Here is an 18,055-nt window from a genome sequence, read left to right as displayed (position 1 = left end):
ATCCTGGCATTTCACTGCTACTGCAAAGATAATGATTTCATCAGCAATATATAGAGATACTCTTTATCACTTTGCAGTTTTAAGAGTAACTCTACCGGATTTTCTCTTTTTCAATTATGCATGCACACATGAAGATACACCAGCTTTCAGTACATTCTATTAGGTGCGGATTAGATAACAAGCCATTATCGCCTCTTTTTAGAGTATTAAAATAATATTTCTTCTACTAAAAAGAAATCATATCTATGACTATTTGCTATTAATTATAAATAAAGAAAGATTATTATTAACCATTTTTAGTTGCTTTCTCAAATACAAAAGTCAAAGACTTGTAAATATCGAACAGAAACACTATTACATTTTTCTTGTTTACTTGGATGTTTGAATACTTAGCTATGAAACAGATTTATTTCAGAAAAGATTGTTATGCACCACGTTAATTATTGATGAGTGATCAACTGCACAAAAGTTGCATCCTTTAACACACATTTCTGAGATTATTGAAAAGAAGTCCATGCCTGAAAATATCAAGTTGCATTTTTGTTTTCCTTTTACTTACAATCCTTGAACTTTTGGCAAGGAAAGTGATTCAGAGAATTAAACAGAACACAAAAAAATAACTCTAATGACTTTTTAAAATTTAAAGCGTTATAGAATAAATTTAATTCTAAAAGTTAGAATGAAATTCAAGTTCAACTTGACTCAACTTTAATGCATTAGCTCATTGGAAGACAAAGTCAACCCTACCTAAAATAAAAAGGTTTTAAAGAGATTTATATAGAACATATACCATTTATACTATTTACCTTGACAGCAACGATCAAGCCAACCATCAGTGGTCTCTCCATAGACTATTCAGAGTGCTTGGAAGCACGCTATTTAGAAATTAAATGTTTAGTTCAAAATAAAATGTAAGTTGTAGTGCATTAAATATACTGTGCACACAATCATGTGCAAGGTCTCTGAATGATGTAGTGTTTATGTCCATATAAGCATATTAATAACCACAGAAACAGTCTCTACATAAAAATTTAATTAAATGTTATTAAGATGCTGTATTTTCTTACTTTTTTTTTTACTGGGCTGTATTAAAAGCAAGAGCCTTACTAAATCATGTAGGAAAACAGGCAGAGTAGTAATATCACCAGGGAATTCACATTTTGTCGTTTTTGTAAAGCGTAGGCATTGAGTGCAATGTTTCACTAGGCATTACATTGATTTTCTTTTTTTAACCTTCTTTTGGATATTTATTATTTGAAGGGATTTTCTTTAAATAATAATGCATTTAAAAGCTTGATTTGGGAAAAAAAGAAATCATACAAGGTTTATCATTAAGCATTGTGGAATACTATACCTCAAAATGTTCTAAAGCACATCCAGTTCCCAGTACATTTCTCACTTGGGTGGGAGAAGTCTCAAAGTTCAGACCAAACCGTATAATCCAAAAAACCCAGCACCCAAGTAAATAAAAATATTTTCCCAAAAGTGAACAAAAAGGAAATTTTCCTCCTCCTGTATTTCCTCACCTCCAACCTCTTGGAAACATTCCAGTCTCAGAAGTTTCACAATCTGCATTCCATCTATGGGACTGATTTACACCCCAGGAGGGAGGGAGGGAGGGACTAAGACTGAAACAGGAAACTAGCTTTCCTCTTAACTGCTACTACTCCATGAACATTAATAAAAAAAAATAATTTCTAGCTAGGCTTTAGCACTATTTTTGAAAGATAAGATTAAGAATACTGATATTTTGGCCATAACCTATTTGAGTGTTTATATTCTGCCTCTATTGAGAGTGACTGCTGAGATTTCTTACCTCATGTAGAACTACCTTGTATAATGAAAGAGTTAACATTTTTTGTTAGTCTAATGCATTTCAAATACCTTTAATATAACTTGTACACAAGATTTAATTGTTCAATGATCCTCTGGGATCACAGGTAACATATAAGAGATACTGTGCATTAACAATAGCTTTGAACACCAAAAAAATTAAAACTATGGCAAGCACCTCAGATTATTCCTGTAGTGAACTACTGAACTAAGAATGAAACTATTTGGTCAGATACTATGTAATGGATACTACACACACGATATTTTAGTATTTTATTGTAACTATGTTCTATAACACACACAAACCATAAAGGGGAAAAATGGTAGCTGAAAGAATAATACTTTTTTCTTGCCAGATATGTGAGCACCTTCAATGTCCTCAGAAAGAACTGTGGAATATCACATTCACTTAAGAGTCAATCTGGTAAAATGACTTGGCAGAAGGTATCAGGAGGATTTACTGGGTTTTGCTATAACCTGCTACATTGAATTTTATGGCTTTTATTGAATGACATCAGAGAAGCCAAACCATGAAAAAAAAGGCTATAGAAAAGCTCTGTTCTGTATCATAACTCAGAAGTAGTAATACTACTGTAGCAATTTATATTCCATAGTCTATTGTTGCCAAGCAATATCATTTAAATGGTAGCATATTACTCATATGACTCTTCTCATCTACTGGAGTCTAACAAACATGTTAAAACACCTTCTGGAATTGTCTGTCCGACTACAGAGGAAAGCTGATGATACCAGAATCACTGAATGCAAGTTAACTCATATCTCAAGTAAACCACACTCAAGCAGCAACTATTCAGCTAATCCTCTACTGTGAGAGGACTGCTCACTAGATTTTCTCCCCTTAATAGAACTGTCTTTACTACAAAAAAAAAAAAAAAAAAAAAAAAAAAAAGAGATGTGTCCTTATCTTCTATTAACTAAGACATAGCAACTTCAAAAGGCAAAACTCCCAGTCAAAACAGAGCTGCTATATACATTAATACAAAGAATAAAAAAGCTGTAAAATAGATTACTGTTCTAATACATATATAAATATGAACCACAGAGGATGACTCTATAAACAGACAAATCAACAAGCTTGAAGAAAATTCAACTGTCCTATTTCTCAACAAATAAATCACCAAAATACTCTATAAAGCCACTTGCAATCAACCTTTACTCTCAAGCAGTAACAGAATTGATGAATAGAAGCAATCAGTGAAAACTGCACAGAAAGTGCTCTCAAGACCAACAGATTCAATGCATAATTTCATCAAATGTGTGGGATTTATGAATATCAAAACCACAGGAACACTCCTATCCTAACCCCAAATACAGAGTGCCATTCAATGAGTACTGTAGTAGGATGTTGATTCAGTGCACTACAGCTCAATCAACTGCCACATTCATCCAATAAAGAGGTTTTTCATGGTTTTACAGGGGACAATTTTGCAATAAAGAATTGTTACTTTACTAGTATCCTCAAAATAATTCTTCTCTCCTATTGTTTTCTTCTTCTATTTCCCCTACCACCAAAAAGGGAAAATAGGAAAAGGAAAGATAATGAATTTAATCTGAAGTAACCCTAGCCAGAGAATCAGAGCATCAGTTGAGGTCAGAAGGGACCTCTGGAGATCGTCCTTTCCAACTCCCCAGCTCAAAGCAGGGTCAACTACAGCAGGCTGCCCAGGACCGTGTCCAGTCAGGCTTAGATCGCCTCCAGGGATGGAGATTCCACCACCTGTCTGGGCAACCTTCTCCAGTGTTCAGCCACCCTGACAATAACATTTTTCTTAAGTTTGAACAAGTTTTCCTTTTCAGTTCATGCTCAATGATTCTTGTCCTTTATGCGGGACACCACTGAGGTAAGTCTGGCTCCATCTTATTTAGACCCTCCCATCAGCTATTTATATACACAGATAAGAACTCCCTGAGGCTTCTCTTCTCCAGACAAAGCAACTGTCAGCTCTCTCAGCCTCTCCTCATATGAGACATGCTCCAGTCCCTTCATCCCTCTTCGCTGGACTCACTCCCCTAAGTTCATGTCTGTTTTGCACCAGGGAGCCTGAAGGATCACCTCCTACAACCTGCTAGCAACATTCTTCCTAGCGCAGCCCAGGACGCTGTTGGCCGCCTTTGCCATACAGGCACACTGCTGGCACATGGCCAGCTTGCTGTCCACCGGAGCCCCTACGTTCTTTACTACAAAGCTGCTTTTCAGCTGCTCAGCACCCAGCCCGGACTGACTGGTGCAGGGCATTATTCTTCCCTAAGTGCAGGACTTTGCATTTCCCTCTCTTGAATTTAATGAGATTTCTCTCAGCCCATTTCTCCAACCTGCCAAGATGCCATTGAACGACAGCACAAACGCCTCATGTATAAAGCTGTCCTTCCAGTTTCTTGCATTGTTAATAATGCAGGTCATCAATGATGGTGTTAAGAACTACTGACCTAGTATCAACGTCTAGGGTACAATGATAGTGACTGGCCTCCAGTTAGACTTTGTGTCACTGATCACAACCCTTTGAGCCTGGCAGTCCAGCCAGTTTTCATTTCACCTCGCTGTCCATCTATCTAGTCCTAATTTAATTTAATTTAAGTTTGTCTATAAAGACATATTGGGACACAGTGTCAAATACCTTTCTAAATTCAAGATAAAAACATCCATTGCGCTCTACTCATCCACTGCACTCGTCATTTTGTTGTAAAATGCTATTTCCTACATAAATTCATGGTGACTACTCCTGGTTGCCTTCTTGCTGTAATATGTTTGGAAACAGTTTCCAGGACTATTTGTTCCATCACCTTCCCAGGGATTGAGGTGAGGCTGTCTTGTTTCATAGCATCTGACATATACTCATTTATGTCATCCCTGTTTTAAGCCAATTACAGTCTATGCAACAATTTGCTCATTGAGCAGACAGCATTCAGGCAAAACTTATATCCAAGTTTTAGCTTATCAATAGCTTTCCTGAAAGAATCTATTATTTCTTCCTGGAGAGTTTGGTATCAAACCCCCTTCTACTAACTTAACTACAATGACAGATTTTGTAGTAAAGTTACAAATGTTTTCTTCAAAAACATCTTTTTAAATTAATACAATCAAAAAATAAATACAAACCCAACTGTGCAAGTCTGAGTAGTGCCTTTAACAGTATGAATTTTGCATTGTGGCCCAAGAATATCACATTAAGAAAATCCTGAAAATATTCATGGCAACAAGATATAGGTGACACCACAAAGACAGATGTCTTTTCTAGAAAATAGCCTTAAAGTTTTGTGCTGAATCAAGAATATCTGTTTTCCATGTACATAGCATTAAATAATTTCTCACATCTGTAAGAAACACAGAACTTGGAATGTAAAATGAAAACAAAAGTACCATAAAAGTATCCATAAGCATAAGAAATGGAGTATGACTGAAAAGATCGTAACATGAAGTAACCTATACAGCCTGTTTCACAGGTACTGGAAGTGAGCAACGGAAAATGATGCCCAGAGGAAATCTCATATTCACACAGCACATACAGATATTCATACTACACTAGGAGTCAATGACACTTTTGTACACCAAAAGTGAATTACATTTTTCCATAGTTACAAGAAAAGAAGACATAAGTGATGCACACCACAAAAGTGCCGTTACACCTTTTACTTGAAATAAGAACCATCCTGATAAAGGAAAATTGCTGCCCATTGCTGGTTCCAAACTGTAAAACTGACTAGATTTATTGTACAATTTTTGACTTTCCTGTGAGAGCTGAGTGCAGGATAATGCCACAACCAATCTAAGGAAACAGATCTATCAAGAGCTTGTTAAGATAAAGCAAATCCTGTTTTCTACTATTTTTCATTATGACTGACAATCAGGATATTCTGTTTCTGCATTCTTGATTCTAATTGATCTGTACTGAATCAAAGAAAAAAAAAAATCACGTACATGTTAGAGACAGGACATTATATCAACAGAACAATGATCAGAATCCACTGTTTTGAACTATATACCACCACTTCATTTTTAATTCTACTGATCTGTTGAAGTGGTTGAAATCTGTTCTTGGAAAATTTACGGTGTGGAAGAAATACCATTTAAGGTAGACCAGAAGGCTGCCATAAATAAAGATCCCACAAATCTAAGAAAAGTTAAAAGACAGAACCCCCCTATTCATTATTAAATAAGCAAACAACAACAACCACCCCCTCCCCAGACGTCAAAACAAGACACTAGTACACTAAGCTGATATGTCTTAAACTCATCATTTCTTCCTTTCTTCATTTCTTCCCTTATGCCTTCAAAAATAATTAATAATACGTACGGCAGATTGGTGTTTTAATTTTGAATTCCTCAAAGACAGGAAAAAAAAGAATGTTAATATGAAAACTTGCATATCTTTAAATGGAAAGGAACAGAAAGATAATTTATTAATGGAAGAGAAGTTCATAGTCTTTATTTGGTCTTTCCACGAAAAATACACTAAACCTAAAAAAAAAATGCCGAAAACAATTAATTCCATTTCCTAACATTTGTGCCCTTCACATGTACATTTATGATTAAAACTTTCCAAAAAACAAAAGCACTTATTACGCTCTAGAAATCTAATATTTAACTCCTGATACAGGAAAATTTCTTGTGTTCTCTAGACCAAAGTAGGCCTATTATTATGAAGTTGATCTAGCAGCAGCCAGTTGGGTACTATCACCAAAACTCCTAATAAAGTTCTAATTAATATAAAGGGAGTTGAACAGACACTTGAAGGAAAAAAAAAAAAAAAAAAAAAAAAAAAACACAAAAGATCTATTTCACAATCATCAGTAGGAGTTGTGCATGACCTATGTTTCATTTCCATTAGTGATTCCTCCACTTGTGCTATAAAAGTGTGCTGACTGGCACAGCTACATGTCTAGTCTGCAAGTATTTTTATCAAAAACATACCCCCCCCCCCAAACTTAGAACAGCAATAAGAAAAGGATCATAACTACACAAACACTTAGCCATCTCCAAACATAGTCACTCTAAGACTCCAAGGGCAATGTCATTATCTGTTCCTGTACTGCCCCTGTCACCGTACAACATGCATACTAGCGGACTAATTTTTTTCAAAGAAGCCACAAACTTATCACATCACATAAAACAATAACTCATTATAGTGCTAGCTTGTCTTTTTCTTTTCCTTAAAAAAAAAAAAAAAAAAAAAAGGCATTCCCATTCCCCATTGTCAAGCAATTGTATAATAAAGAACACACAGAGAGAGAAATCAGTAAAACGTCAAAACTGTCAGAACAGGAATCCAGAAAATTCACACATTGGTCTTATATAGGCACAATAACCATATGTTGTTTTAAACAGCTCAATTATGGAACATTTTGTATCATGTGTTTTAAATTTATTGTACAAAAGAATACTATATCTGGCTTGCCCGTAATACTCCATGCTGCTTCTGACATACCCGTTAAGCAAGAATCTTCCTCTTATACGTACTACAGCTAAAACTTTATGCGGCACTTGAAACAAATGACTTCTTAGTCTCAGATGGGGGAAATTGAAGAGACATTAAGTGACTTAAGTCCATTCAGAAGAATGAATCAGTCAAGAGCTTGGACCCATTCTGCTTTTTCCTGTACAAATTTAAGTCTTCTAGAGACATGTAAGGGATCTTGTTTTGTAAGATCATCGATAGTAGAAACAACACAACAATCAATGGGACCTTAAATTCTTCTATGACTTCTAAGACTGTGTTACTTTAACTACACCATAACTACTTATGCTGGGTTACCATTCTGTAGGTGCGAGTGCTGTTACACTCAGTTGACTCAGCATTTTAATCTCTGTAACTTTCCAAAATTACAATGCTGAAAGTGCAAAAGACTTGATACCAAGATTCAAAACAACTTCATAGGGTCTTTTACTAATTTACTGATTTCTGTGACCTCAAGAGCTGCAAAATTTGCCACCAGTTCCCTTTCAAAAAGCAATAGTTTGGTAAAAGACATAGGAAATGCATGATGCCTACACAAGAAATGTAACTAATCAAGTTATTGTACCGTACCTGATTTCCATGAAGATCTAAAACATCGAGGTTTTTTAGGTTCTCCAGATTTGAGATCTTCTTTATTCTGCAAGATTTCAATTATGACATGAATAATTTTTCATATTAGATAAAAAGTATCTTTCATTTTCCAGCTAATACAAAACTTAGCCATTTGTTCCTGCCTACCAAGAGTTACAGAAGAATAACAAAGTTCTGAACCATACAAAAAAAAAAAAAAAAAAAAAAAGAATAAATGAATAAGTATGCCTCAGACTATCACTTTCCTTTCTGACTGTCAATAATGCAATAGCAGGAGTATGTATGTGGCTCTTCTAGGAAAATGAAAAGAGAAGGAATACTTGCACCACTACAAAACAAAGTCAACAACCAAATAATCAAAAAAACATTATTACTGGCAAACGGCTAATTCCAAACCAGTTCAAAGAAAGACTACAGTGACACAGGCTTTTGAGCGTTTGTTAGAAGAACACAGAATAAAAAAAACCTGAAAGCCACAGACCCTGTCTAGACAATACAGATCTCTAGATCTGGCAGTATTTCTTCTCCTCCTGTACAACTTCACTGTCTTAAAACTTTTCTGTCCTATCCTATTTTCTCAGATTCCAAACCTTAGTTATATACTCAACAGCATCATCTACTGGCTGATGATATTAAACATCATGTGTATTATGCATTTGCTTTGAGAATAATCAAAGATCACATATAGATCAAGCTGGAAACAAGTTGCTAGCAACCGTGTCTGACTTGTAATCATTTATGAGTATGTCTTGTCCTAACTACCTCCAAACCATACAGCACTCAAAGTACTTATGATTTGGAAAATAATAATTCTTTAAAGCACCTTAAAATTATCATTCCCATGCCCCAATATTTTGCTATAAACAAAAGTACTTTATACAAGTGAGATTTTTTAATATAAAAGCTATAAGCTCTAGTAACATACTGCCCTATTGAAAGTTGTCAGTTTTGAATACAGGCTGAGTTAGGAGACACATTCTTTGTAATGTGCACATAACTGAAGTTTGTTTACCAGTTCTTCCTTTACTGAATATAAAGAAAATAAGGAAACTGAACAAAACCAGAGCATAACCCTTAGATGTGTGAGCAATTCCACAGATACTTCTATTAAATTATTAAAGGCTACAGGATTTGAACTGTATTTTTAAAAAAGTAATACAACTAGCAAGTTGTATCTCCCAACAGAATAGAATGTATAAATAAGCAATAAAATCCATGATTCATCTGTCTCATTTTTTTCCGAGCTAAGTACAACAGGCAGAAATACTTTTTACAGATTATAAAGAATCAATGAATACTTTATGTGATGTGAAAAGAGATTCCACCTGTCACACAAATCTAAGAACACATATTTAATAGCCGATCAGAAACACATAAAATACTTAGAACTGTTGCTAAAATTTACATAAGAAAGTAAGTTTCTGAAGAACATTACAAGCAAAAACTGTGTGCTTCCTCAGTGGGATCCCTAACACTTGACTAGTGTTAGGGACCAGCTCACTGGTCTCACAGCCAACATCACAATCTGAAAACTCTGTAAGTAACAGAAACAATGATAGATCACAGTTGTTACAGCATAAGGAAGTAAGGTGTTTAAGTTAGTCTTATTATTTTTACCTGTTCTTTCCCAACAAAAGGACTCTGAGGGATCTCAGAGTTGAAAGCCCACTTATTTCCTCTATCTGATTATCATATAAATCTAAGAAAACAAGATGCTGCAGATTAGAAATATTTTGGATCCGGGTTATAAAGTTATGTTGGAAATTCAAAAGGCGAAGATGATCTTCCCCATCGATAACTGGGCACACTGTGAGCTTTTGCCTGGAAGGAAAAAGAAACAAAACAAAACTCATGTAAGTAACAAACTGGTAATCCATCTTCTACTCACTTACTCTGACTGAACCAAGGAAAGCATATTATCTTGATTAAGGTAATATTAAGAGCTAATTAAGCTCTGTAAATAAGGCAGTAACTCCTGTTAGCATGAAAATATAGCAGAAGTGCTTCCAAAATTCTCTGAAAGTCTGTCCTCTTAATCAGGGATGTGCTTGTTACATGGAAACTACATGGAAGTTTCGTGTTGTGACCATATTAAAATTTCAGTAGACACAGCCTGCCAATTTTTTAATTTTTTCATCAGACACCACATAAGCAGCCTGTTTAGATCAGAATTCAAAGCGTTCTACGTCTATGCAATTTTTTTTTTGGTTTATAGAACTTTACATTTGAAATATAAATACATGAAATATTAAGTGTTAGTGTGAAAAGTAAGAGAGATCGGACATTATGCTGAAAATGGTTATTCTTATTTTAGGATTATTCCAGAAGGAGTCCTGACCTGACAAAACTTTTTAGACTACATGAACCTTACCCCCAGATAAGGAAAAAAAAAAAACCACACACACACAAAAAAAAAAAAACAAACAAAAAAAAACAAAACCAAAAACCATCACCACCAACCAAAACACCACCAAAAAAAAAGTCAAGTTAAAGACTTGTTGAAACAGTTAAATGTCTTTCAGATAAAACTTTTTTCTGTGTCCTGGTTAAGGAAAAAAAAACCAAAAAACACCATTCTACAGTCAATGCATCACATTAGAACTAATGGAGACATAGCCTCTTTCTATAGATTGCTTGCATGACCTTGCATTCGACTCTTAAGCTAGCTCCTTAGTTTACAATGAAAAGCCCTAATTGCCTTAGATGACTGCTGTATGGATATATTCATCACAAGGACACACAGAATTTCTCTATGGGACACAGTTCTTCTCTCAAAAACACACACACGCAAAACACAAACCATCTCATTGACCACAGGCATTACTGGGTTACTCATCAGTTTAGACCATCAGACACCAGAGGCGCAAGCTATGGTGTGTGTACTCCATAGCCTTCTCACCTTTCCAGGGTAAGTCTATCAGAGTTCAGTATTTTTTCTTCAGCAGTACGTTGCAATACAGGAAATGTTATTGATGAACTACTCCCAAAATTTGTGTTATCTATCAGAAAATCATACAGAGAACATATGAACTACTACTTTGTAAAATCATTTAAATAACTACGGATAATAAAAGCAGATTTTTCTTTCTTATTAAAAGTAAAGAGTTACACAGTACATGAAAGTGCTGAGTTCCCAGTTTTCTTTCCTGCCATTTTTGTTTACATCTCTCTATATCCTCTTTCCAAAGTACATCCATTTGTTTTATTTCTGAGAGCTTTTTATCAAGTTTGTTTTAAGCAGATATTTTGTAGATGCTTTTGTTTTGATTAAAATTACCCAATTATGTTTTAAGGTAAGGTTGTACACTTGTTTCACAATTTCAGCATCTGAACTTAAAAAAGACATCATCTAACTTAAGATGAATTTAAAGACACAGATCAAGTAGATATTGATAGAACTAGAAACTAAAGCACCAAAACATTGAAACAGTCCCACTGAGCCACAAACAAATGCAAAGTAAACGCATGCAATACCTAGTAATCATTGGTATTATATTTCACTCCATTATCAAGAAAGAAACAGGCAGCACTTAAAACATATTTACAAAGCTATCCATCTTTACCCATTTTGTTAACATAAGGGGAAAGAGGGAGGATGACTAAAAATACCTGCAATATAAATCAACAAAAATGTCTGCGAGCTTTGGCTTATTTGGAAAACGATCCACTGAAAAATATTGGTCAAAAATAAAACATAGAATATTTAGGTTGGAAAAGACCTTTAAGATCACGTCCAACCGCAAAAATCATCGTGCATGCATGCTACCACAAGAATATAGGCTCAACTTCCACGTGTTTGCCCCACCCTTTTTTTTTTTCTTCCTTCAAATAAATCAAATATGTTAACAGGAACAACATTAATTCTTCAATAAACAAAGATCAGTTGCTCTACTACTACAGAGAGAATAAGTTCATTGTTGTCTAAAATATGCCATTAGAAGATATACCTATATAAGTAAAATTGTTGTTCAATTTAGAATCTTTTCAGTGCTACTCTAACATTTTATCACTAGCTACTCTAACAAACCAGTATAACAACCAACATTCTCTATGCATCCTTCAAAGAGAAAAAAACTGTAAAGGAAAAAAAATAATCATCGAGACCAAAAATAATCAATTCACATGGTTGCAAAAGTCTTAAATTAGTTGTGTCTCAGGTTTTTAAGCCAATAAACATAACACCAGAGAAAAATCAGTCTGAAACATGACATGATGGCAGTACAGTGACTTTTTTCTGCTAACGCCATCCTCTTTAAGAGATGCACGAATGATCCCTATTACTGCCCTTTTGTTAAGGAAAAGTGTATAAAAAGCCTATATTTAAATGCCTATATTACCTTTTGGAAAATATTTCTAGTGGTTTCCTGACAATATATCTGAATACCCAAAGGGAACAGTAGGCAACACTTGCTATTCAGTCATACACTCTGACAGCCAGAAGCAGCTCATCTTGCAGGTCATAACTTTTCAATAAGACATCCAGTTTGAGAGAGAGCCGAGACACAGAGAGAGCCGAGACACAGAGAGAGCCGAGACACAGAGAGAGCCGAGACACAGAGAGAGCCGAGACACAGAGAGAGCCGAGACACAGAGAGAGCCGAGACACAGAGAGAGCCGAGACACAGAGAGAGCCGAGACACAGAGAGAGCCGAGACACAGAGAGAGCCGAGACACAGAGAGAGCCGAGACACAGAGAGAGCCGAGACACAGAGAGAGCCGAGACACAGAGAGAGCCGAGACACAGAGAGAGCCGAGACACAGAGAGAGCCGAGACACAGAGAGAGCCGAGACACAGAGAGAGCCGAGACACAGAGAGAGCCGAGACACAGAGAGAGAGCAGTTTTCACTGTTACCTGAAGCATGTGAACTAATACTGTGGCTGCTTTGTCGGGATCTGGATTTTGTAGGTGTGTGAATAGAAGACTCGCCAAATCCTGATAAAGAACCTGTATTCTGCTTCAACTCCAAACCAGAAAGTTCTGTCAGACTGGATGGTACTGGAAGATATATCTGCTTATTACGCACCAAAGGACTTAATACTCTTTGGTCTCCTGTAGGGGGAACAAAACCAAACTGCAGACTTAAATTCACTCCATAAGTTGCATAATATCCCTAAACATCAATCCATTCTGAACAGCTGTTGGTCTTTATTTTTTACCAGAATGAATAAAAAATTGCCACAATAATTAAACTGATCTCCTATCCTAACCAATCACTGTTTTTATATGACAGGCAAGCAGCAGCAGTGTGGCAAGAAGTGGTGTGTTTCAAGGCTCTTCCAGGCTTCACCACAGTTAGCAGTGATATCACCGAGTATCTTGCTTTTCAAAGCCAAAAACACACCAGCACAATAGAATCATAGAATGCTTTGGGATGGAAGGGACCTTTAAAGGCCATCTAGTCCATCCCCCCTGCCATGGGCAGGGACATCTTCAACCAGATCAGGTTGCTCAGAGCCCCATCCAGCCTGGCCTTGAACGTTTCCAAGGATGGGGCATCTGCCACCTCTCTGGGCAACCCGTTCCAGTGTTTCACCACTGTCATTGTAAAAAATGTCTTCCTTATATCTAGTCTGAAATAGGAAAACTCTTTCTTCATATCAGGGTTCCAAATTAGAAACTAGTTTTGTCTAAATACATTAAAATGTTAAGCATCCAATAAAATGTTACAGTAGAGAATTGTGTGGCTTCTGAGGGAATGTATAATAGGGCACTTGATAGATTGTGGCTTTGTAGGTAGAAGAAAGGATGCTCTTCCATGGACAGAATGAGGGACAAAAAGTGATTAAAAAAGCCATCTGCACTAGGCAGTAGAAGGATAGCAGTTTCAGGACATAATGCAGCTGTAATTACACTGAATTACTGTAGCCAATTAGGAAAAGCTGTCACTCTTACGTATTCTAGTCATAATACAGTCTTTCTTTACTGTTTAGTTAATAAAAAGAGATAAAAAAGATAAACAAACCAAACTCTACTGAATATCACCTTGCCTTCCTGAATAGTTTTTTTCTAGATCATGCTGCAGAAGTCTATTGTGGAAAGATGACTGCTCTTTATTTATCCTGAATTCAAACTGTAACACAATATTTAAGACAAATGTTAGAAGATTTCAAATGCAAATAACGTCTTTACACAGACAAACACAACCTTAGTAACAACTACAGTTCTCAGGGAACTCTGCAAATGCTTTGAAAAAATAAAATAATTGCTCCAATAAAAAGAGTATTCATTCTATTAAGATCCTACGACTGAAAAGGTTCACTGTTGGAAACCAAAATGAAAATATGGAAGTTACCAGCACATTTATCTGCAGCTGACTAAATAAAGAAAAAAACCCCCACCCCATAAGAAGTACCGCAATTACAGGAGGAAGAGAGGTACAGATGGAAGCAGAAGAAATCATATATATATACACACTAAGTTTATTGCAGGCTATAGTACACCCCTGTGTTTTTACTTTATGCATCTTTAATAGGATGAAATAAGTTACCAAAAGACTACCAGATACATCAGATATTACATTAAAAGTCAACATATTACTACTGAAAAGGCAATTCCTATGTGAAACCATACAAATTTGGCTATACCATACAACTGCGTTAATTAATGTAACTATTAAAGAAAAAGTAATAATTACTGGTTTGCTTTTATCTGTTATCGATGAGGTCTGGATAACCAGCTGAAGACCACAATTATTAACCTGCAAGTTGGAAGAAAAAGAAATGAAATATTGCATTTTTCAAAAACACGTATCAATAGAAAAAGTTGGATGTAACTTTTTTTTTAAACAATAAAGGTATTTTCAACAGCAAAATCTGCCAAGAAAGGAACTATTTTGCAAAACTAAGAATACGTCACAGCACTAAGTAACACTAAATAATTTTTAGTTAAAAAAAACAAAAAACACTGGTTTTAGTTTTAAAAATACACTGAAAGTGTGACTTTCATGGGGATGTTATCCTCATTATGAGGAAAAGAAAGTGCCTACATTTAAATATAAGAATTTTTTTTAAAAGCAAAACGGGCTGGTCTTTTAATTGGATTTAGATGACAAAACGTAGCACCTACCTGCTAAATAACGAAACCATTTAACAGGAATATTTAACCAAATGGCTTATACATCCACTTCCCAGCAAATAACAGGAGGCATACAAATAACGTCAAGGAAGCTTCCTCACGCCAGTCACGGCCCAGAGGAGACCGAGCTCCCCTCGCCCGCGTTTGCCTGGCTGCCGCTGCCCTGGAAGCGCGAAGCGGCAGGGGCCGCCCGCAGGGGCCGCCGCCAGCTGCGAGGCACCCACCGCGCAGGGCCCGCACACAGCCGCCTCCTCCGCGCCCGCAGCCCCCAGGCGGCCGGTCACACACAGCCTCAGGGCGCCGGGGCCGCGCCCTCACAGACGCCGCCGTCCCGCCCCGGTCCCGCCCTGCCGAGGAGCGGCGGGGCTCGGCGGGGCGCCCCGGCCCGGGAGCGGCACAGCGCGAGGGCGCGCCCGCGCAGCGGCGGCATACGACCGGCCCGCCGCCCCACCCCACGCCCCGAAGGCTGAGGAGAAGGGGCGGCTGCTGCCCGCCACCCCCCAGCGGCAGCACCTACCGGGCCGGGCGCGGCCCGAGGGCCCCTGCCGGGCCGGCACTTGCTGGGCACCATGTAAACCTGCTCCCTCGGGGCCGCCGAACACCTCACACCTCCGCGCCGGCCGCCGCCCCTGTCGGAAATCGCTCCGCTGTTACCGGGGCAACCGCCGCTTCCGGCCCGCTCCCGGCGAGCCTCGCTCGTGCCCCGCCTGCCGGCCGAGGCGGCGCCCGGCGGCGGGAGGCCGTGAGGTGATGCCGCCCCGTGCGGCCGCTCCGCCGTTCCCCGGTGCCTGCTCCGGCGGCGATGCTCGGCACCGGCTGCCCGGCGAGGCGGCCTCAGGTAGGGGGCCGGCGGTAGGGTTCGTGGAGGCGCGGGAGGGGGCCTCGCAAGTGCGCGGCTGTCCGCCCGTCCGCCTCCCCCCAGTAGCAGAAAGACGCTGGTACGATTGTGTTTTTCTGATTCCTAAATGCAAGTGACTATGCATGAAAACCCGTGAAAAGGCAAGAAGCTGGACGTAGCTTCCAGGTTCCTGTTCTGCTCAAGACGTTGACTTGCAGGCACATAATGGTCACAGAACGGCCAACCTGCCTGGGAGAGCTTGGGCGGTGCGCTGAGAGGCCCCCCTGTTGCCTGGTCAGTGCTTCGCTCTGGTGTCAGCTCTTGCTGCTGGCAGGTCAGTACCTGCTAACCCCAAGCAGCGCTTGGAGCCCAGAAGCCCCACGGACGGGTAGTGGATGCTTTTAAACACACACATCAAGGACTCGGTGGCTAGAAAAGCAACGGCGTGACCGTTGTGGAAGGGCTGTGAATCGCCTCACGGTGTCTTCCCCATCCATATCCCGGGTTTAGCTTTGTGTATTGTCATTTTAGTTACCGTTTGCTGAAAGGCTGACAGAAAAATAATGTAATTATGGCTTACTTTGTGAGAAATATAAAATATGCATGTGGTTTTTTGTGGTATGTAGACAATACTGCGGCAACAACGAACACGCCATAAGAAATCTGTGAAAGTTTTGCCCAGTTGAGGTTCATGGGATTATAATCCTAACTGGGTATCAGAAGCTCAGCTGAGATGTGAGTTCCCCACTAAGGGACTTGTCTACATTATTCATTTAGTTTTAAGTTCTCCCATGGTTACAAATACTGCTTAATCTCTGCTGGTAGTTAAGCATTATAGAATATTGCTATATTAAAAAAAAAGCAACATTAACCTGGTAATTTCAATGGAGATCTAATCAACACAGTGTTTGAAATGACATCAATCTTCTACACTAATTCTCTCAACATCATTAACATATTTGTAGCAGACTAGGTGATAACGATAGCAGGACTCTTCAAAGAAATGAGCTAAACATTGACAAAGCCAAAGGCCAATTCTGTGCAGCGACCGGTGGTAAAGCAAAAAAACGGATCGAGTGTCCTTCTCTATAAAATCAAGTTCACTTAACCTCGACAGAAGGAGTCATCAGATAAACTGAAATGTCTCTCTCAAACATCATTTAGGTCCGATGTGGCACAAAATAGTTCTTTATTCATACTGGTCCTGATCTTGTTCCTACCCAGGGAGGCAAACGACTCGCATGAACTCAAATACAAAATCAGACCCACAATCCCTGTACGTACTCTCTCCTAGAAGGTGTATTTTGTGTTTGCATTTCTGCTCCCACTGAAATCAATAGCGAAGTGATGCCCTACTCAAGACATTACACAATGCTGTTCCATTAGCAGAGAAGTGGAGATTTGGTTAGTGCTGCATGTGAGCGTATTTCATAAACAAAATATTTCATTGCTTAAGGCATGTTAAAAAACAAGCCAAACGCACTGAGGCAGAGCGGTACTCCCATTAGGTGATCATGCCAGCAAACCTGACTCATGAGGACTGTTGGTCACAGTGATGAGAACTGGCCCCCGAGTGCAGCCTCGCTTTTTGCCAATCCAAATTTTTAAGAAGAAAACATTGAAGCAATACAGTGGAGTACACTTCAGATGAATTGTACAGACAAAAACAAGGATGCTACAAATGAGGTGAGGACTTAAAGATCCTACCTCCTTTCAGCAGTGCGGGTTTGGATAGTATTGAAAGAAAGATCTTCCCTGACTGAAGAATGAATATTTACACAGTAGACTGAAATGCTTTAGATTCTAATCCTGAAAACACTAATATTAATTTCACTTTAATAGCTGAAACAGTCCACTGAAATATAGTGCAATAGTCTTCAAGTTCAAAATAAATCAATGCATACGTGTTTCAGAAAAGGGGCCTCTGTATTTTAATAAGTTCTTACGGGGGAATGTTTTTATTCTGTTTACGTAGCGTACAGAATTATGGAGGAGCGCTCTACAAAAAATAACATATATCCAATCATATCCTCGTTCACTCGGTTTTCTTATTTCCAGTTCTCATCCTCGGCATTTAAAACCGCACTTACCCCAGCGTAACCTTCCTGAATTCCTTGAAACGCAACGCTCTAGTCAGGAGGCAGCAGCGCAGCCCCGCGGCTCTACAAGCGGATGAGCGGCTGGGACGCGGCTCGTCGGCGAGGACCCAGTTGTTTTCTGTTGAAATAAAAGCACTCCCAACT

General features: G+C 38.5%; 1 protein-coding gene across 4 annotated transcripts in view; it reads right to left on the bottom strand.

Annotated features, from left to right (window-relative positions):
- LRRC49 (leucine rich repeat containing 49) overlaps positions 1-15,545 on the bottom strand; it is a gene marked incomplete at its 5' end in the record, with an annotated part of 54,041 nt that extends 38,496 nt beyond the window's left edge. The window contains 7 exons of one of the 4 annotated variants that reach the window (XM_082321425.1): positions 7,878-7,944; positions 9,516-9,719; positions 10,798-10,897; positions 12,752-12,949; positions 13,883-13,970; positions 14,535-14,597; positions 15,465-15,545. In XM_082321425.1, coding sequence (XP_082177551.1) covers positions 7,878-7,944; positions 9,516-9,719; positions 10,798-10,897; positions 12,752-12,949; positions 13,883-13,970; positions 14,535-14,597; positions 15,465-15,545 — 801 coding nt within the window. The remainder of the gene's footprint in view (positions 1-7,877; positions 7,945-9,515; positions 9,720-10,797; positions 10,898-12,751; positions 12,950-13,882; positions 13,971-14,534; positions 14,598-15,464) is intronic. The other 3 variants (XM_082321426.1, XM_082321427.1, XM_082321428.1) reach the window with 3 other exon arrangements.
- Between the last annotated feature and the right edge of the window lie 2,510 nt (positions 15,546-18,055).

The sequence above is a fragment of the Platalea leucorodia genome, assembly GCF_965183815.1.
Source record: "Platalea leucorodia genome assembly, chromosome: 9".
Classification (NCBI taxonomy): Eukaryota; Metazoa; Chordata; class Aves; order Pelecaniformes; family Threskiornithidae; genus Platalea; species Platalea leucorodia.
This window is presented reverse-complemented; position numbering and strand designations above follow the sequence as displayed.